Source organism: Phyllostomus discolor, chromosome 1 (genome assembly GCF_004126475.2).
Source record: "Phyllostomus discolor isolate MPI-MPIP mPhyDis1 chromosome 1, mPhyDis1.pri.v3, whole genome shotgun sequence".
Lineage (NCBI taxonomy): Eukaryota > Metazoa > Chordata > Mammalia > Chiroptera > Phyllostomidae > Phyllostomus > Phyllostomus discolor.
The window spans coordinates 174,627,826-174,648,911 of NC_040903.2; the positions used below are offsets into that span (position 1 = coordinate 174,627,826).

The 21,086-nt window shown below is 53.9% G+C and overlaps 1 protein-coding gene across 3 annotated transcripts in view; it reads right to left on the reverse strand.

The window, feature by feature from the left end:
• The window catches only part of IGDCC3 (immunoglobulin superfamily DCC subclass member 3), a 38,861-nt gene extending 20,061 nt beyond the window's left edge, over nucleotides 1-18,800 (reverse strand). For 2 of the 3 annotated variants that reach the window (XM_036009265.1, XM_028506355.2), the window contains exons 1-2: nucleotides 18,653-18,800; nucleotides 16,006-16,311 (exon numbers count right to left, since the gene is read on the reverse strand). In XM_036009265.1, the coding sequence (XP_035865158.1) occupies nucleotides 16,006-16,311; nucleotides 18,653-18,776 (430 nt within the window). In that variant the 5' untranslated portion in view covers nucleotides 18,777-18,800. Of the gene's footprint in view, nucleotides 1-16,005; nucleotides 16,312-18,135; nucleotides 18,214-18,652 lie in introns of those variants that run through there. The other variant, XM_036009269.1, reaches the window with a different exon arrangement.
• Between the last annotated feature and the right edge of the window lie 2,286 nt (nucleotides 18,801-21,086).

The following is a 21,086-nucleotide window of genomic DNA, read 5'->3' on the forward strand; positions in this document are numbered from 1 at the left end:
TCCTTCCGTGCAAGACGGGCGGGCAGACACAAAACCGCTCTCCCACCCCCACCACCGGGCTCCTCACCAGGCTTTCTCCGCCAGCAGGTTCTTAGGGACACCTACTGAGCCCGCCCAGTGCTATCCTGGACTCAGAAAAACAGGCATGGCCCTGCATTCAGCAGACTAATTAGATTTCGTTCTGAACACATGAAACAAACGGGTGGAGTTGGGAATTTCATACCTCGGTGCCCAACTGCGTGCCGCCAACCGAAAGGGCTGGAGAAGTTCAAAGAATGGCTGGGAGAGATTTGAGCAGAGAAGGCAGGAGAGAAAGACTCAGAAAAGAAGGGGAAGGAAGGTGGGGCGTTGTGGGGAGCCTGGACTGAGGGAGGGACTGGAGCACTCAGGAAGGAAGAGGGCCATGACTGGAAAGGGGGACCCACGTTTCAGAGGAACTGCAAGCCGGTGTCAGGCTGGGGTGTACTGCTCGGAGCTCAGAGGCCACAGCTTTGATCCGGGAAGAGCGGTGGCTGATAGGTAGGACTGGGGTTCCATGGACCCTGGCTCACTGTCAGAAAGGGGACTGGCCCGGTGCATGTCACCCTCTTTACACGTAAGGATGTGAAAGAGCTCAGCTTAGAAATCAGGCCTGAAGAAAACCACACTGCAGAGGGACAAGCTGATTCTGCGCTGTCTCGGGCTGCCTTCTCTTCACCACCACCCAATAAGCTCGGTTTTTCTTTGGGGGCAGGGGAGGAGAAGGAGATGACATCCTTCAAGATCAGGAAGTATCTCATTTTCCTGTTCCCTCAGAGCAATTAGCTTAGAGGAAGGTAGGTACAGGATAGATGTTCTTGGAGACTCGTGTATTTGAGAACTGACCTGCTTTAATATCCCTCAATCCCACATAGCCTTTTCCCGGAAACACATACTTTCTACTCCCTTCTGATGGGCCCTTAGACCATTTCTGCCCAAAGAAGAATGCAACACACAGGCTCATCCAATGGTAAAAGGTCTGGTATGCTGCTCAGACCAACATTAAGCCACTGGTCTGAGCCAGCAGCCCTCAGGGACACCACACCTGTGATGCGGATCACAGAGCTCTTTCCGAGGCGACAGTCCTTTCCAATGCCCATGTCACCATAGCTGGACCACAAACCCTTTGTGGGCTGCCCATAGCCAGGCTCATAAACGAGACCATTTATCTACCCAGCCATCCATCCACTTATTTAAGAACAAAGCTAAAGAATGGACAATAATGTTGAGGGACTGAGTGACCAGCAGCCAAAACTGTTCCTTGCTCTGCCCCACCAACCATATTTAACATCACCAGGTGCTAGTCGTAAGAGCAATCGATGAGAAGCATGATTTCACGTTTTTTAAAAGATTTTATTTATTTTTAGAGAGAGGGAAAGGGAGGGAGAAAAAGAGGGTAAGAAACATCAGTGTGTGGTTGCCTCTCACTCCCTGCCCCCTCGTGCCATCCCCCCACTGGAAACCCTGCCAGCAACCCAGGCATGTGCCCTGACTGGTCTGCAGGCCAGTACTCAATCCACTGAGCCATACCAACCAGGATGAGAAGCATGATTTTAAAGAAGAAAAAATGTAAGTATAGCTCTTTGGTTTTTTGATCCAATCCTGAATCAACCCTGGTCATAACTTCAGATGTGATCCATAATGTTTTCCTTTATAATTCTCCTAAATCTTCATCTTAGCATCATATTTCTTCTGCTTAAGGCTCTGGCTGACATCACAGCACCTGCTGCTGCTGAAGTACTACTCTACTCAGGCCAATCAGCCTAGTTAACTGATCTGCTCTATTGGTTGGTTTAGAAACATCTGAAACAAAACGAAAAGATAAAGCAGCACTGCTGAGGATGGGAGAGATGTGGGAGGCCTGGAGCCCCACCAATCTAGCCTCCCCTTCCCCCCATTTCCAGCCCCTGAGCTCCCTCCACAGACCCAAGGACCCTGAGGAACGATGCTTAAAGTCTCCTGTTCTAGAAAAATAATATTATCCAAAGAAACAATGGCTAGTTGGCAGATCAGAGTTCCTTTCAATGCTATACAGACCACTAGCTTCATTTCACAAGACCAAAATGACCATTCAGGTTCTGGCTGGGTAGCTCAGTTGGTTAGAGCATCACCCTCCCCACCCTGGCCCGTATGCCAAGGTTGCAGATTCTACCCCCAATCAGGGCACACACGGGAATCAACCAATGAATTTATAAATAAGTGGAACAACAAATCAATGTCTCGCTCCAAAATCAATAAATAAAATAAATAAAATGACCATTCAAACAGGAACTACAAACATAATTGTTACTATCTATTACTCTATGTGTCTCTATGGTTTGCCCAGGTTTCAGCAAGAGTGCCTGAATGTCTAATCCCCAGATAAATTGTACTTTGGAAAATGATCCCCTATTCAAAAAGCAAGAGCTGCCTCCAGGCCTAAATTAGAGACTCAATACTTTTAACTGAAAAAGTGCTTTCAAAGGAAGCCTATTTCCGCTCACATCTCTTCTTTCTCCAAACCCAAGACCATAGTAACTTTAAAAATAATGCTCTGTGGGGGAGTATTCCAATAGGAAGATAATGAGTAAAATAATGAGAGTGTGTTTTCCTCTCCCTTTCCCATTTCCACAGCGACCTGCATTCACAGGATGCTTTGTCACCCAGTTCTGACTTTCCAAGATAACAGAAAGGTGGGCATGTGCGTGCAAGGCTAGTCTTCCGAAGAGGATGCACAAGTACTAGAGGGCGGACGGATGCTTCTTAGCATGGAACCTGGCCTATCAGCTCTTTGGTGGGTAAGGCCCGTGGTCTGGCATTCTGGGACGTTCACCAGCTTGCCTAGGAAGGTGTTCCACCCTGAGGTGACTAATTACCAGTAGCCACCCTCCTGGGGTGGCAAGACTGAGGTCTGAACTCACCAGGCCAAGTCCTTCCCACTTAGCACTGAATCATTGCCTTCCACTCAGTCTGACCCCTCTCCTCCCCGAGGTGGCCCTTGGGAGAAGGGCGTTTCAAAGGAACAGAACAGGAAGATAGGGGTGCCTTTTAATAGGGCACAGATGCACACATGCCCGTTCTCGGCTCCTGACATAGGGACTCAGGAGCCTGGGAGAATGGCTAGGTGAAACCACCCCATAGGCCCTTGGGGAGTAGTATCTGACTCAACTATCAGCCCTCCCCTCCAGCCCCAGGCTGTTAGCTCCAGGGGGTGAGGGATGCACTGCAAGCAGGAGGTGTTTACATACCCAGGCTCCCCATTCTCTCACCCTCTCCAGGTACAACTCCAAGCCGAGTCCCACCCTCAGCACTGAGGATGCAGAGGAGCGAGCCCCTCCAGTCGAGGAGTGTGCAGACCAGTGAGCGGGACAAGCTATATGCGCACTGCCTCCGGATAGACTAAGTCTTCCGATTCCTCCCACCCCCGGAAAGCGAAGCTGGGCACACAGACCGACGCATCTTTCTTGAACTGATGTAATGAAAGCTCTATTGCTTTATTTCAGGAAAGCCTTGATCTTATCAATATCACCGTTAGCAACTTGCTTGTAATTATCTTGATTTTTGTCACAGTTTGATGGGAAAATGACTGATTTGAGAAGCAAAATCAGAAACACAGGAGGGCAGGAATATCAAGCAGGCTCAATCCAGAGACTCATTCTATGTAATATCATTATTGGTAACCTGACATAATAGAAGGAAGAATATTCTAATCCAATCTGCAAGTGGGACTAAATTAGGGCTTCTCTAAGGTACTGGAGGTTTGGAATACCATTTTAAGAGATCTCCAAAAATGAGGGTGAAGGGAATTATTGCAGAAAGGGGGTGACATTCCATATAGCCAGGACGGAGGAGTCAAAACAAAAGTAACCGAACAAGGGGTGAGGATGACAGAAAAAGATCCAAGAATTGTTTATCACAAACCAGATACTGGGTTTCAATTCTTCAAGATCCTGGCTCTGAAGTTGGAGCCCAAATCCCATCCGGCCAATCAACCTGTTTGTTGGAAAGAGCACCTAGACCTTGCGCTCCCAGCCCTGTGCACCCAGGCCTCCCGGCAGCGCTCTCTCTCTGCCTCGGCTTCCAGGGCAGTGATAACAGAAACACGGGCAGGAGGCTGGCGAGAGGGGAGAGGAGGAGGGTCACCGCATCCTGGAAAGCTTTACCCCCTCCCCAATCCTGTCTTCCTGTTTGCCCGGAGCGACAAGCACCCACCCCTATGTTCAAGTCTGCTATTGGAAAAGGCTCTGAGACCTTTCTTTTCTTCCTTTTCCTCGCAGAGTTGGCCTGTAGAGAAAGGTCTGCCCACAAACTTTTGTCTGGCTCTAGCTCCTCCTCAGTAGTCCCTGGACTACACCCCAAGCCAATGAGGAGAAAGGGAGCTGCGAACCCAGTTCGGGCTCCTGGATGGGGGCGGGGCGGCGGGGCGTTGAATCCGGGAGTTAGCAAGTAATAGTCTCTTCCGGCCCTGGTCAAGGTAGGCCAGGGAAGTAGTGACCCTCAGGTGCCGAGCCCAGGACTCCAGGAAGCAAGACACACGTACATTCACAGACAACATATACTCACACACACTTGCACATGCACACCCATGTTCACAACCCACAGACACACGGGGGAGCGGAGACCTAGCACCTCCGCCTCGGCGCGGTGCGGGGTTAAATGCACGTAGTTCTGCTGCACATCTGGCCACCGAGCTCTACTAGGCCAGAAGCAGCCGCTTAGTGCCTGAAGGGAGGGTTCGTACTTCCTGTCCGCTGCAAGGGACAGAGGTCGTTCGTGGAGCCGGCTCCTCCCCGGCCACTCTCTGCCGACCTCGGCCCTGAGCGGTACGGGCTTCGCAGGAGACCCGGCTCCGGGAGCGCACGCGGGACGGGCGAGCTCACTGCAACATCCCAGGGGGGCACGGTCCCGCGAGCGCCAAGGACCCGCGCGCAGCTTTGGACACGTGAGCTGGCGAAAGTGAGAAGAGGGCTGCCCCCACGTAGGGGCAGCGAAAGAGGGTAGAATGATTAGAGCTTTTTCTGCAAAACTTTGATCTTGACATTTGCGAAAGGAGGAGGCCCACCCAGCTCAGTGCTCCAGGAGAGCTCGATATAGGGATTGAGGGACACAGGGATTGAGGGAGACGGAGGAGGGAACTGGAGCGAGCCTGGAGACAGACAGGGAGGGGCGGGACGGGGAGGAGGAATAACGCTAAAAAAAAAAAAAAACGGGCAGCGTCTCAGAATTGTAGAAGTGGGAAGGGCTTTAGGAATCTTTTCATGTGGTCCTCTCCACACCACCTGCTGCCTATGAGGAAACTGAGACTCCAGGAGGTGAACTTGGGTCCATAATCACAAAGGGATGAGTTGAATACATACATTTTAAAGCAGTTTCTGGCTGAAGTGGGAGTGAGGGAGGGCACAGAAGCACGATGCTGTCTGAGCCAAGGCTAAGTAAGCTCTTCTCATGACCCTCAGGCAGTAATGGTGGGATTCCAGGAGGTGTCCCCTCCCAGCCCAAGCCTGGCACTTCCTGTGGGGTCCTGTCTCTGCCCCGCTGAAACATAAACTGACGGTGCCTCTCTTAGTGGATGGGCGGCAGGATCCTACTCATCCTCTCCCCACCAGCAGACAGGTAGGACCATGCTCTCACCCATTTCCCACAAAGACAAACTGAGGCCTTTAAGGGAGAGAGAAAGTTTGAACCCAGAATCAGCCCTCGGTGCAAGTCTCTGTGCATCTTGCACAAGCTTCGGACCCTTGAGGGGGACCATAGTCCCCCATGGTCCCAGGCGAGAATGCTGGGGTTTCATGACAAGTAAAGTTTGGGGATGAATTCTGGGTTGTCCTGATTTCTCCCCACAAAAGTGTGTAGAGTCTGCAGACACAGTCCCTGGTGGGAAGGGGCTGGTTTGAGAGGGGGACATGGAGGGCTGCTGTGGCAGGCAGGGCCGCATGCCCTAGGAATTAGTGGTCCACTAAATCAAGGTCCTCTGGGCGAGGGGTGCGAGCTGGAAGCAAGGCCCTCACCAGAAGTCAGACTTCGGAGAAGCGCATGTGAAAGCCCCGAGTTTCCAGGGCTCCTACATGCCCTGGGAGGGTCTGGTTTGGTGCTCCCTGGAAGTAAGTCCCTTTATGGGTTCTCACCTCTGAGACCCAGCGCCTGCCCCTCTTCCAGGGACCCACAACCGCCCAGCTCCTCTTGTGAATAAGGACCCCTGCGCCACCCCTGGGGCTGCCCCTGCCTGCTGTGCCTCTCAGGTTACTGCGCCTTCGCCCAGCCCATTATTCGGTGGGGCCGAGAGGGCAGGGGACCCTCGGGTTGGGATGGGGCAGAGTCTCCCAGCCACCATGGCACGTAGGGACTGTGGCCTGGGGTGGCGGTGGGGGCACGTAACTCCAGGAGGCCCTAGGCCACCTCACCCAGGCAAGGACAATCAGCAAGCAGCCTGGCTCCTCCAGCCTAACTGTGGCTTTTCCTACTACCCCTCCCTGCCAACAGAACCCCTGGGGAGAAAGATCCTTCCCCGAGTCACACCAGTTCCTCTCCTGTGATTTGTTCTGAATTTTCAAACAAAGAGTAATTACGACAGATGTGGAGCAATCAGCATCATTATTCTGGGAAACTAGAAAGGGAAAGGGAGCTGAGGGGGCCCCAGGGGGAGGGTAACTAGTCTTCCCTCCTGGGAGAGAAGCAACTCCCACCTCCACCTCCAGCAGCCCCAGCACCCTCCCTCCCAATTTCCTTTCCTGCCAGCCTCACAGGTAGGGCAAGACTCCACAGCCCAGCATCCCAGCCCAGCTGGCCCTCCAGAGTCTCCAAGGGCCTCCAGCAGTGCCTGGGGATAATGGGGGGTGGGGCGGGGATAGCCCTGCCTGGCCTGCCCAGAAGTGGCTCCCACTTTGGCAGAGTCCTAAGCTGTTCTCTACTCCCAACACACCCCCACCCCAACCCTGCACGTACCCATGTACCTGCCTCTGTTTCTGAGGCATTAGTACTGATTATATTCTCAAAGGGCTCCAGCCCCTTCTCAGGAGCTCCAGACATTGAATTTTGGGTCAGGCAGACCTGGGTTTAAATCCCAGTTCATCTACGTACTCTGTACCCTTGGGCAAGTTAATTAATCATTCTGGGCTTCTGTTTACTCATCTGTAAAATAGGACTAGTAATACCTATTAGTGGAATTGTGGGAATTAACTAAATTAATACATAAAGATCTTAAGACAGTGTAGCTCCATAATAAATGCTAGGACGGCTTCTATAACTATGAGTTAGTCCACCACCAGCACCAACACACAGGTGGCCCTCACACCACTCAGCTCAGCACCCAGGGTGCCTGGGAAACTCAGAGACCCTCTGTCGTGGGTGACAGGAGCCCCCACCCAAGACTGGTTAAAACTCACACCCAGAACTGAAACCACTGACAAAGCCTGGGCACAGCAGGACCCAAGAAAAACAGAAATGTGCCTGCCAGCCTGCTCTGGGAAATACAAAAGGATACTCCCTTTTCCAACCAGAGAGAAGGGAAGCTCGAGGGGCCCAAGTGGCTCGCTTACCTGCCCAGGCTGGGAGACCAGCCGGGCTTCGGCAGGTTACCTTGTCAGGGCCTCAGTTTTTGAGTCTGTAAAATGAGAAGATCGGACCGTAAGAGCTCCAAGGTCTCTCTCACAGCTCTGGATGCCTGGGATTCGACCTGGAGGCTGGGAAGGCCTCCAAGGTCCTGCGAGGACTGGGAATTTCAGGATGCTTTTGTTGCAGCCTGCAATTCAGTGACAGGGCTAGAACTTGGTCCTCTCTGCCGGTGGTCTGTCCCCTCCTCCCCACTGAGGTGGTCTGGTCTCCATCTGCCCACCCCAAGTCCCTGGGGCCTCTTGCTTGTTCCCCCTCACATTCCAATGGCCTTGGGGGCAGCAGCCAGACCAGAAAGTCCAGTTCCTGCCCATTATCACTGCTCACATCTGCACTGCAACCCAACACCAGCATTCCAGAGAGCTGCCCCCACCACCCACTGTGGTCAGTGTCCAGGCTCAGAGACAGGCCCCAAGCAGGGGCCAGTGTTCTCAGATTCCTCTCGGTGAAGGTCTGCCCCCCGGGGAGGCTTCGACTTGCTGGGGAGGCCAGGGTCCCCTTCCTCTGGGGTCCTCTATGAACCTGACGCTCTCTGCCTTTTCCCTGTCTCTTTGCTCTGTGCTGAGGCCTGAGCTCACCTACTTTGCTCCTGAAACAGAAAGGTCTCCCTCCAAGCGCAGCAGAGGATGACGGACCCAGAAATCAGCACAAATGGAGAAAGAGGCAGGAAGAAGGAAAAGACAACAGAAAGAGAGGAGCTGGAGAAAGGAAGACAGTGGGCAAGAGAAACTAGGGATACAGGATGATAGTCAAAGACCCTAAACGTGGTCTCACAGGAAGGCAGAGGTGAGTAAGGGGCAGCGTATGTGGGGTGTCGAAGAGCACTGAGACCCAGATCAAGAGAAGAGATGGAGAAGGGTGAGTGGGAGGTAACGGCTGGGATGTGAGCCGTTGGCATGGAATTCTCCCACTGCCGGAATCAGGTGGCTGGCTGGCCTGCATTAAGCCCCCTCCACTTCCCTGTGAGCTGGCTGGGAGCCCCTCCTGGTCACCCCTCTTCAGGACTTTGTTTGGCCTCTGCCCTTTCCACATTCACTGGGTCCCAACATCACCTGTCCACTCATCCCCTCGGGAGGCCACTGGGACTGCTCCAGTCTGTAGAGATGGCTCTCTCCTCTGCCCTTGCCTTACATTTGAGGGCAGTCACAGAGGGTTAGCATTTCTCAGAAGTGGGTGAACAAAGTTAGGGGTAGGAGGAGGCAAGCTCAGAAATCAAAGAGCTGTCCTTTGGGGAGGACGGAGTGGCACAGGGCAGCAGGCTCAGACTGCAGCCAGACAGTCGGCACACGCCTCATGAATGAGAAAACTACGGCCTAGACTCCCCAGATACTGTGGCCACGCCTGCGTGCCCATCGTGGAAGCCCCCCACCCCACCCCAGCCCTCTACCAGTGACCTAGGACTCACCTCCCTCCTCCTCTCTCACTTCAGGGGGCTGGGTAGGTGTCAGCCCCCTGCTAGACCTAATACAACTATCTACCACTGCCTCTGGCCTGGCACCAGCTCTGTCCACTCTGGCTCTCTAGCCTGGCCACAAAGCTTATGGGGAGACGGATTCCCACAAGAAGACCTTTCAAGGAGAGCTGGACCCCAAACCCAGGTTCCATGCGCATCCTTCAGGTACGCACTAGTATGCTTAGGTCCCCACACAGGTACATGTGGCAATACGCAAGCACAGCTGCGCACTCGTACACACACGTACACCCCTGGTCTCAACCCTAGGTTCCTTGTTGCATCAAGACTATGGCCAGAGAATCCTAAGGAGCCATAGGTTAGTTACACAAGGCAGACATTTTTGGAATCACTCGGTCCAGTTTAAACAAAGACAGCAGTGAGCTGTTTGGTTTTCCATCCTGGGTGCCCTTCTGTTCCACCCTACTGTTATTGAAGACTGTGTAGAACAGCCTTCGGGCTGCTGTGAAAAGTCTCTCTCTCTTACACACACACACACACGCACACGCACACGCACACACACACTCGCGCCTGCAGGGACTCTATACAGGAGAGACAGGCAATACAAGAAGGCCAGGAGTGAAAAAGTCCTTTCTCCCTGGGGGTGGGGAGCGGACAGGGAATTGAGGGGGGCTGGGGGCCTGTTTCATTTGCAGGCTGCAAATGCCTCTCCTATTCACCGGCCTGCATTCCCAGCCAAGGCGCCTGGCCAGGGACAATGCCGGGAACAGGAACAGAGAAGATTTGCACATTGTGTTCAAGGGGCCAGCTGGCTGCCTGCGACAGTGGAGCCAAGGTGTGGGAACCAGAAGCATTCGACTTCCACACTCCAGTCCTGCGGGTGGAAGTGAGGGGGGCCCTTCCCCAACAATTGGGGGCCAATGGGCCTGGGGATATAGGCCTCATTCAGCTAGGGAATAAAGTCCAAGGCAGGAGACCCCAAGACCCAGCCATGAGGGACACCAAGCAATTTGGTCCCTGATTCACACCCCATCTGGCAAGGAAGAGTCTCAGTTCCTCCAGAGATAAACACGCAGCAGCAGCCGCCCCATGGCTGTGCGTGCCCCGAGAGTGTTATATTCTCCTGCCGATCCTCCCTGCTCACAAGCTTCTGCTCCTTTGAGCTATGCTATCAATTATGAGCCAGGGAGAGACAGACGGGGGGTGGGGGGTGGAGAGAGAGAGAGAGAGAAGGGAGACAGAGAGAGAGAGAGAGAGCACGCAAAACAGAAGCAGAAAGAGAAACAAGAGAGCCAGAGCTTTGCACCCGGAAGGCCACATGTCCATTTAGTTTTTACCAGGCTCCACAGGCAGGGGATGTGAGAAATACAAAAGAAAGAGAAGTGAGAAATACAAAAGAAACAGAAGCCCTTTAGGAGCTTAAAATCTAGTGGAGGAGACAGATGGAATATCCAGCCACAAAACAGTTACTTAGCAATGCAAGCAGCCATCTCTGAGAGGGAGGTTGAGCCTGAATGCCCCAGACCACAAATACTGCCTGCCTTAGCAGGGGGGCAGAAGAAATGACTGCAAACTAAGTGGTCTTTAGGGAAGGACTGGATAAGGAGAAGCAGACTTGAGAATAGACTGGGAAAAGGCCCAAAGAAGGTAGGCATATCCCGAGGGCTGGTGGATAACAAGGAAGCCTTAATACTCTAGGGCAGAGACAAACCTCAGTCCAACTGCCCAGTTTTACAATGAGAAAAGCAAAGCCCAGAGAGGGTGAGTGACTTGCCCAGATCTACTCAGGATGCCTGGTGTCCACGCAAGGGTCTTTCCTTCATACCTCATCGCCTCTCAGGAGTGTCAGAAGGGGCCTGTCTGTGGAGTGCTGACTGGAAGGTCAAAGGGCCTGAATCTCACCCATCTGCACCTACCTCTGTGCCATGGCGTATGTATGGGGAAGCCACCTGGGTATGGCCACTCACTCATCACACCAGTGACACTTCCACTGCAGGACCTGATTGCTGCCCTCGTGGGGAGGCAGATGTGTGTGTTTGAGGGCCAGAGGGGGAGGCTTCCTCAGGGCTCCCTCTGCTGAGCTGCTGTTCCGGGAGAAAGGAACCTGGGTCCCACATACCAGGTCTAAGCATACAACAGGTCTTTGCTCCAAGTGGCAAAGGTCTCCAGGGCCACCAGCCACTGCTCCAGAAACCACTTCCCCCCACAACCCACTGCGCTAGACAGAGGCCCTCCTCCAGGACCCCCTGCATCCAGTGAGCCCCTACACAAACTGCGCTGCCAGCCGCTCCAGCCCATAGTTTGCCCGACCCCACCTGGATCCCGTTCCACAGACCTGTGCCAGACTCTGCCCGCAGACGTGCACGGCCACGGGTCTTGCTGCCACGAGAGGATTTCAGAGTAGCTGGTTAAGCTGCCCTCCCTCGGGCAGGCTGAGAATGATCTAGACTTTAGAAGTGGGTACCCGAGAGCCTGAGAAGCAGTGACTTACTGATGTGGAGACAGCAGGGGACTAGAGCTGGACTGTCTCCGCTCTCACCCCACCCCACTGCCTCTCTCTAGGGGTCTGAGCTCACCAGGGGTCTTGCTGGAACCACCACAATCAACAGAGTTTAGCACTTCACATTTCTCCTCTTGAATACCTCCCCGGAATGATGACAGTTACTCTTTAAGGAACACCTTCGATGTGCCCAGTACCTGCTAAATTCTTTACTCCCATTATCCTAGGTGATCCTCACAAGACTTCTCCTTGGTAAGTACTATTTCTCCATTGTAAAGATGGTGAAACTGAGCCCTGGCTGGTGTGGTTCAGTGGACTGAGTGCCAGCCTGCAGACCAAAAGTTTGCCAGTTTGATTCCCAGTCGGGTCACAGGCCTGGACTGTGGACCAAATCCCCAGCTGGCGGCGTGAGAGAGGCAGCCGATCGCTGTTTCTCTCACACATCATGTTTCTCTCCTTCTCTTTCTCCCTCCTTTCTCCTCTCCCTGAAAATAAATAAATACACTCTTAAAAAAGGAACCGAGACTCAGAGAGGTTAAGTGACTTGGCCAAGCCCACCTAGCCAGAGTCTCCTGACCTCCATGCTCCATAGCCCACCCTCATAACCGCTATTGAGCATGCCCAGTTGGGATGGCTCCAGGCTCAGATGGAGGCACTGAAACAGGCTGGACCCCATCCTAAACTAGTGGTCAATACCTAACACTGACAATAGCACTCAATGAACATTTTCTAGATGCCAATCCTGTGCCAGATGCTTTACACCCAAGACCTCATTCAATCCTCCAACAGCCCTGATAGCCTGATGGGACATTATGCCAATTTTCATCAGAGGTTGAGAGGGTTAAGTAATTTATGCTGAGAACACACTACCAAGGTGTAGCAGAGATGGGTTCAAGCCTACCCACCTAGGCCTGGCCGTGGAGCCCACGTGTTTCAGACTGCGCTGTGCTGCCTACAGACCACACACCAGTGACTGTGGCCTGGGAGCGGGCTCTGCTCCAGCACCTGCAGGCCAGCAGCGTCAGCATCACTGGGGCTCCTGCGAGACATGCAGAAGCCCCCTTGGCCTGGCCCTGCAAATTCAAAATCTGAATTTCATCATGATCCTCAGGTAATTCCCAGGCACAGTCAGGTTTGAGAAGTCCTGCTCTGGATCCCATAGCTCTTCACTCCAGTCCCCCCGAGGGCCTCGCACTAAGACCTGAGGCCGCGACCCAAAGGGCAGGAACTGAGGGCTTCTGCCTGAGGGGAGCTGGGGGTGTCCTCCCGAGTATCGCCCTTCCTGGAGCTAGCCCATCCCTCTTTGGAGACATCCAGGCACTCAGACCTCAATAGGTATGAGTCAGGGCACGTGTTCCCCTGGGTCAGGTGACCCACAGGCTGCCCTGAGCCCCTCCAGAGGGACGGTAGAGGGTCTCAACAACCCAGCTTCAGCCGGTACCCAAAGGCTTGGGAGAATCCCCAGGCCCTCCCAGGAAGGGGCTAAAACAGAACAAGTCCCGCTGGGGCTCCAATAATTCCATTCCCTGAGAGATTTCCCTGCAGTGCACCCGAACTAAATCCCAGGGAGGGAGGAAGCCACAGGCCCAGGCAGTTTGCTTTTGTTAGTCAGTCAGTGGAGCCGCCTTTACGTGGAGATTAAAGTACTGGCTCCCACTGCTGAGTGCCCTCGGGCCAGGCAACGTGAGGGGTGTGCTGGTCCCTACACCCGTCTCATGAAGTAGGATGTCCATTTCACAGGTGAGGAAGCCGGGCCACGGAGAGGTGAGCGTGTCCAGGGTCTCCATGTCCAGCCCCCAAACAATAAGCACACGGAGTGGAGCAGCAAGGCAGAGAAACCAGACGTGCTGGAAGCCTGAGTACTCTGAGGACCTGACCCACTCCATCCTAAAGGGGGATACTTGGAACTGAAGTCCCCAGGCAATCAGCCCATAGTTTCGCCCACCCTGGTCAGGTCGTTTTCCAAAGGTGGCAGCCAAGCCCACTGGGATAGAAGGGGAGTACTCCCAGCAGTCAGGCCAGGTGCCCCCAAGGGCCTGCCCAGGCAGACCTGGATCCCCTGCCGCACTGGGTCAGTCCTCCGGGTGGCTTGTGTGTCTGTGAGGGGTGCTTAGCATGCCCCCTCCCCATCAGCCTCTGGGGAGCAGGCGGGAGAAGCACGGGGCTTCAGAGGGGCTCCTCACACCTTTCCAGCAAAGCACCCTCCCATGTCACACAACATCTGTAGTGCCTGCAGGCACCAGGCAGGCAGGGCATTATCACCGAAGGGGGAAACCTAGGCGACTAAGCAGCTTTGGAGGATTCTAGGGACGTCAGCCTGTGAAGTGAGAAAAGGGGTCCAGCCTCTTGGTTGGTTATCCCCTGGGGCCACCAGCCTTGTGGGGAGAGAGAGGCCATATCAGACTGCCAGTGTCTGATGGCAACATGCCCAGCTGTCGCCAGGACGCTAAAGGCTTAACTGGGCTGACCTTACCCACCACCGCTTCCCCCAGCCAGAGCCCTCAGTGTGAGTTTTTATACTGCTAGGAGTTTAAGGAAACCAAACATCTTGAAAGTATTACCATTTATAGAAAAGCACACTTACAATTAACTATATAGAAGCACCTGGGGATTTATCTCCCAGAATTCCGGGCTGGTGGGGCAGAGGTCATCTATCCCTTGGCACAGACGCGGGCCAGGCTGTGGGGTCATCTCCCACCCGCAGACTTCCTCAGGTCCCTACCCTCTGTCCATGCTTCTCTTCCTCACACCCAGCCATCTGCTCAGAGGCTGCACCAGCCGTCCGCTACACTTCCAGGAGGGCCAGGCGACGTGGGGTCGCTGAGCCAGAAGTGCTGCAGTCTCGAGGTCCAGAGCTGCCTCCCAGAGAGCTCCATATGGGGGCCTGCGTCAGCCTTCCTCAGAACAAAGGGGCATCTCAAACTCAACGAGAAGGCTCCTGCCTCAGAGCGATTCATCACTCACCAGCCGTTCAGAGCAACTGTGCAAATGCCCGCAGAGCCAGGAAGAAGCTTGCCAGTGATCAGACAGGAAAGAGGCAGCATGCCACAGGAGGGGGCAGGGGTCAGGCTGCCTGGGCTGCAGTCCCGACTCCTCTGCTTACCAGAATGTCCCCAAATCCCCCTAAGAGTCAGTGTTCTCATCTGTAAAAGGGGTTTCTGCCTTTCTTCCTGGGTCACTGTGATGACAAAATGGGATAATTCATGCTGAGTACTTAGGGTGCCCCTCATGCAGCAAGTGCTTAATAAGCGTCAGCTAGAATTATTGTCAGCCAAAGTTAAAGCGGCCTCTTTAAGGGAGCCCCTCCCGGAGCAGGACAGAGATAGAGGACAGAGACCGTATGCACCTGCCTCGACTTTTGTCATTTCTCAGGAGCAGTGGTTCTCGTCCATGCATCCCCGAAAGTAGCCTGCCATCTCCCCAAGATACAGAGCTAATTTTGGTTTACACAACACATTCCTGTGAGTATTCACAGATGACACTCGACAACAACAGAATTTTGCAGCACAGGGCAGCAAAGTACAGCCATGTCCCCACCACCCACAACCAGCACGGGCAGGGCGCAGCTCCAGAGCCGAGACACCTGGCCTGGCCTCTTGTCTCCCATTCCAAAAAGCACATCAGATATCAGGTCATCACAATGTACACTTTCAGTAGCTTATGAGTTTATTGTCAACTATACCTCGATAAAACTGAAATTTAAAAAAAAACACGTCTTCATGAAGGTGAGTGGGAGTAGTGTAACACTATTATTGTAATAACTCTGAAATCATTCTACCGAATTTTTTGCAAAGCAAATTTTTGACAAGTTTCAGAATGTCATTGCTGGTATCATGAGGATTTATCCTACCCAAAAGGTTTAAAGTCAGCACATAATTTAAAATTCCAGCCCTGGTTGGCGTAGCTCAGTGGATTGAACTCAGGCTGCGAACCAAAGTGTCGCAGGTTCGATTCCTAGTCAGGGTACATGCCTGGGTTGCAGGCCATGACCCCCAGCAACTGCACATTGATATTTCTCTCTCTCTCTCTTTCTCCCCCCATTCCCTCTCTAAAAATAAATAAATAAAATCTTTAAAAAATAAAATAAAATAAAATTCCATGTAGCCAAAAATTTCCCTTCAAAAATCTCTTAAATAACCCAAAGGTATGACAACCGTTTATCTTGAAACACCAGACTCCTCCGCAATGGACCAGGAAGCTCACAGCATCCGAGCACATGGGAATGAGGACACACAAAGCTGGATGAAGAGCTCACTCTCTCTCCCTCTTCCCCCTCCAGTGTTTGGCTATATTCTGGCCAAATCACATTCCAATCAGTTAAGTGAGCATATGATATAATTTCGCCACCATAAAATTACAGCTACATCCGTCTCAACTGACCCATGAGAAATTAGTCCTCCAGAAGGCCGCATAGGATGGAATGGTTCCCTTGCTCCCCATGCCCCCCCACTCCTGGTCTGGGAAAGAAAAGTAAAGGACGCCCACTTACTTGCAGCCTGGATGCGAGCCTTCCGGCTGACCACCAGCCCAAAGCGGTTCTGAGCCACACACTCATAGTCACCTTCATCTGAAGGGCTGCCTCCTCGATCCAGCAGGAAGTGATGAATCATCAAGGACCCATTGGCCAGCATGGTGGAGTGGGCACTCTCTGACAGCTCCACCCCATTCTTCCTCCAGGTGATTCGCACTGGAGGGGTCCCCTCCACCTTGCAGTCCAGCACTACAGGCTGCCCAGGGACAGCCACATCATCGCTTGGCTCCACAGCAAATGCCAGTTCGGCAGAGTGGTCAAGACCTGCATTGTGCAGGGGAGAGAAGGGAAAAAGGAGAGGTCAGTGTGGAGTGAGCAGACAGAAAAAACTCCACGCACGGGAGCTCTAAGTTCTCTGGATCTCTACATCCCCATCCCCATCTTTCTGTAATGTTAATAGGAATCTCTGTTAATATGTAGAACATTATGCATTATGAAGTGTCATCTCATGCAATATTTTACTTAATCAGCACACCATCTCAGAGAAATAGACGTTATTTACACTATTTCTTCTTTTACAAGGAAATTGAAGCCCAGAGATAATTAAGCAACTTGTCCACAGTCTCACAGTTAATAGTTGCACATCTGGGATCCCAAAGCAAGACTGATGCCAAGACAGCTGCTGCCACTTCTGTGGTCACCGTGGTTAAGTAATGAAGCATCACAGACTTTCAGAGTGTGACCTTAGGCAAAGTATTCAACCTGTCCTGGCTTCCCATTCCTCATCTGTTTAAATCAGGAACAACAACAATACAGCGTGAGTCACAGGGTTGTTGAATATGATGAACAGACTTACAGACACTACGAAAAGTGTCCCGGGTCAGGGCATACACAAGAATCAATGAATGAAAGAAGGAATAAGTGGAACAACAAATCAATGTTTTTCTCTCTCTAAAATCCATAAAAAATTCCAAAACGTTCTAGATGAATATAAAGTGAGATAGAAATAAAACTGCTTCTTTTTGCTTGCAAAACCATCTGACGCCTGGTGGCCACCTGGCAGGGAGCAGGGTTGGTGGGTCCAGTACCAAGTACAGGCTCCGCTAAGGCCCAACTCCATTGCCCCTCCCCTAGGATGTGCTGGGCATTCCCCCAGCCCACCTCCCCTGAGCTGGGTTTTTGTCTTAAGGAGAGATGAGGGGTACCAAACATCAACTCAGATTTCCCAAAGTTCAGAGAGACGGGGTTCCTAGAACCTTTACTCACAGCAACAGATTCATTCCTGCAGAACAGAGAAGAGCTGGAAGAAGAGGGGGAAGGAGGGAAGGGAGAAGAGTGAGTGTGGTGGAGAAATCAAGAAACGCTTTAAGGGAAAGAAGCAATCCAATCCCAGGCATGATGCCAAGTCGCCAACTTCTCCAACAAGCAGCTCACCAGACCAGTTACAATTTCACTGCAGGAGATACGAACCTACCTGGGCTGAAAGGGTGGCCACAGACCCCTCCTCACATTGGCAGAAAACTAGTGATCCTGGGGCTGTTCCTCCCTAACAGACCAGCGCCCTCTCGAGTGGAAAGAAAGAAGGAAGAGGGCTGGGATGATGGGCGGTCCCCACACCCTCGTGGATATGTAACATTTAAAGACACTTGAGGATCAAACCCCTTCAAACCCCTACCCATCTTTCCCGTGACCTGTGTTGCAACTGCTTCGCCCCCCAAACCAACCCTGTATAGCAACTGGGGAATAAAGTTTCTGCTAGATGCGGACCCGATGGCAGCTTCTCCGACCTGAGGGGAGAAAGAATTGGGCCCAGATGCGTGTCTGCTTAGAGTTTGTGGTGGGAGGAGAAAGGACAAGATTTTCACCCATTACAGCCACTGAGAGGGCAGAGTGTCGTTACGGAGCTCTGGGCAGCAAAGCCGGCAGATCCCGGAGCCTGGGGACAGGGCCGCCGTGCTTGTGCACACTCCGGGGAAGGGCGGGCACGTGGGCATCCCCGCGCTCGCTCCGTAGCTCTCGGTCAGCTGCCATCCCCCTTCCTCAACTCGCAGGGAGTCTCTCGGATGTCCTCCTCCCCTTGCGCGGCGGCCGGGAATCTTCTCTCTCTCTTCCTCCGTCCCTCCCGTGCACTCCTCGTCTGGGTCCTACCTCCAAATCCAGTCCTGGCAGCCCGCTGGGTCCCGGCCTCTGCCCCCAGGTCTGCTGTCTCCAGTCTCCGTCTCGGTCCTTCGGGCTACTCTGTGACCGCCGCCGAGCTCCGAGCACGCAGCTCGTCCTCTCCGACGGGACTCAGCCCAGCGCCCCAACCCCCCGGGCTGGATTCTCCCGCTCCCCAACTCTGGTCTGTCTGCCTAGCTCCCGCTTTGCCGCGCTCCTTGACCCTCGGTCCGGGGTCGCGTTGGTCCCCACGTCCTAGCGGCGCCGCGGGCTAAGCCCTGTCCCTCCCGAAGGGTTCCGTCCTCAGCATACCCCTGCCGCCCCCAGCAGCCCGGCGTTGGTGCCCTCGCCCGGGCTCCGCCCCGCCCGCCTCCGCTCCCCTTCTCGGGCAAGTCGCTCCTGCCGGGGCTGAGGTCCGCCCGCAGGTCCGCCCCTCGTGCCCGCTCACTCCTCCTTTCCCAGCCCGGGGCTCGGTCCGCAGCCGCACAGAAGCGGCGCCCTCGCTCACCAGCGCTCGGCGCGGGCGGCAGCAGCAGCAGCAGCAGCAGCAGCAGGAGCCGGGGCGGCAGCGGGAGCCGGGGCCGGCGCGGCGCGGGCGGGCTGCGCGGGGGCGCGGCGCGCGGAGCAGCCATGGGGCTCTCCGTCTGCTCCACTCGGCGCTGCGCGGCTCCGGGGCCTCTCGCGGCTCACAGCGTCCCGCGAGGCCGGCGCCGGGGCCGGGGCCGGGGCTCCGGCCGGGGCCGAGCCCGAGCGGCGGGGGGCTGGGGCCACATGTCTGCCTAGGAGCTCCGGGGGCGCCGGGGGAGCGCCGCTTGCGCCATCTTGCACCTACCCCGGCGATCTGTCAGCCTCGCCCGGGGTGCGCGCTCCGCACTCACACTGCCCGCGCCCGCCCCGCCCTCCTCCCGCCGCCCGCCGCCCCCCTTCCCTCCCCTCCGGTCCCCTCCCCCAGCCCCCTCTCCCCGGAGGCCGGGTCTGGGGAACAAAAGAGCCGGCGAGCGCTTTAAGCGGCCGGACATTCCCGGCTGCTAGGCGGACGCGCCCCCTGCGCTTTGAACTGTGGCTGGAGCGGCCGGCGCCGTCCCAGGCTGCAGTGCCGTACCCACCCCAGCTCCGGCCAGCCTGGGACTTGGGGGGCTGGAAATTGGAGACCCAGAGGACTGTGGAGTGGGTCCGGGCTGCGGAGAAACACTGAAAGCTGCGGAATTTGCTCTGACCACCTCTTTCATCTGCGCCCTCCTCCACCGTGTCCAAGTCTATATTTCGAGATAATTCCCTCAAAACTGCGTAAAGTTGTCATAGATTCGGTTTTCCATGGGTTTCGGGTCCTTCCCCTCAAAGGCTAGGACGTTTAGCTCTTCTCTAGACTGAAGCGTTCTGGCGCTTGGGTGAACGGGAGGTGAGAGGGGTGGGAAAGCAGTTTCCTCCAGGGCGAGGAGAGCCGGCCCAACAGGACGATGAGAACGTTAAAGTGACCGCGGTTCCGACCCAATTCTGCCTGCTGTGTAGCCCAGCCAACCCAGGCAGTCCCTCTCTGAGCTCACCTAAAAAATAATAATAATTACACCTCTCTTACTCACCCCTAGAGACCTTTAAACCACACGGGTCCTGACAAATGACCTGGGAACTGGAAAAGCAAATTGAAAGTTTAAATTCCCAGTAATACCTCTAGGCCCAAAGAAGAGTCAGAGTTTAACATCAGAGAAAAAATGAGACAACACAGGTCCTGTGCGGGAATGTTGTGGATGCAGGCACGCCTCCTAGGAGATCGCAGGCGCACGTTAGCCCTCAGAGGCCTTGAATCTTCCCCACTCGCTATCACATGACCTTCTGCTGTGTCCAGCATAATGGGCTAGTCCATCCAAATTATTGAGCGCCTACTAAGTTCTAGGAGCAGGAAATTTAAAGGGAGTAGTCTCTGCCTCACTCAGCTATTTGCTCCTCAGCTATCTGAAGAAGAATAACCAAATCTCTCTTTTGATAGCAACTCTGCAGTGTTGGGATCAGGAGTGTTACCCATACACAAAACGAATCTCTGTGCAGGTGAGTGAAGAAGTGCAGGCCTCCAGAAACCACACAAGTTTAGCAGTGATGGGGCTTGTGCAGCCCAGGGACTCCTGACTCTGCAGCAATGATTGGAATCTGCGTCTGAGATGCAAGCGCTTGAGGTGTGTGAACAGCGGGAGCAATGGAGAAATTCAGGGTCAGCGGACACCAACACACCAGAGCCCCAAGCTGATATTGTAGGGAAGGGTGGGAATGATGGGCCTCTACTGGCCATAGGACAGGGAGGGAAGGGGCCCCTCCTGGGCCCAAAGTCCTGGAACTCCTTCCCACAGGCTCGAATTCTCAACAACCCCTTCTAGGCTTGTGCTGGACTTGGAGAGGCCAAATTGGTGTCCTGAGTTGCTGTCATTTTAAATTCATTTTGACAAGTGTTTAATTCTTCTTTATCACAACCCTTGGTCTGAGAGTGATATGCAAATAACGGCTATTCTGCCGCATGCAAAATGTTCAGTATCTCTCCATATGATCTGTCAATTAACTCGGGTCTGGCCCACCAGCCACTTCAGGGGTGGTCCTAGGCAGGGCAGCCCCGGCTTTTGGTTCCCTTCAGTAGAAAAGCCTGCACTTTCTAGGCTGTCAAGATCTTAGCAGAGCAGCTGCCAACCGTGCTCCAGAGATGAGTGTGGAGTATTAGTATGGTTTTGTATGTGACCAGGTGCCATATTTGAGTTAATGGACACAAAGGTATTTCCGAACATAAGTGTGCAAACGCGGGTTTTGAGCACGCCTATATACATGTTAATATGCAGCCACGAGCAGTTTTGGAGACCAGACTGACACAGAAGAATAACAAAAAATCTTCTGGAGTTGTCTGTTCACTCCTCTCTTGCACCCAAGAAAGTTAAAACAAAATGCGTGTCCGGATGGAAAGAGAT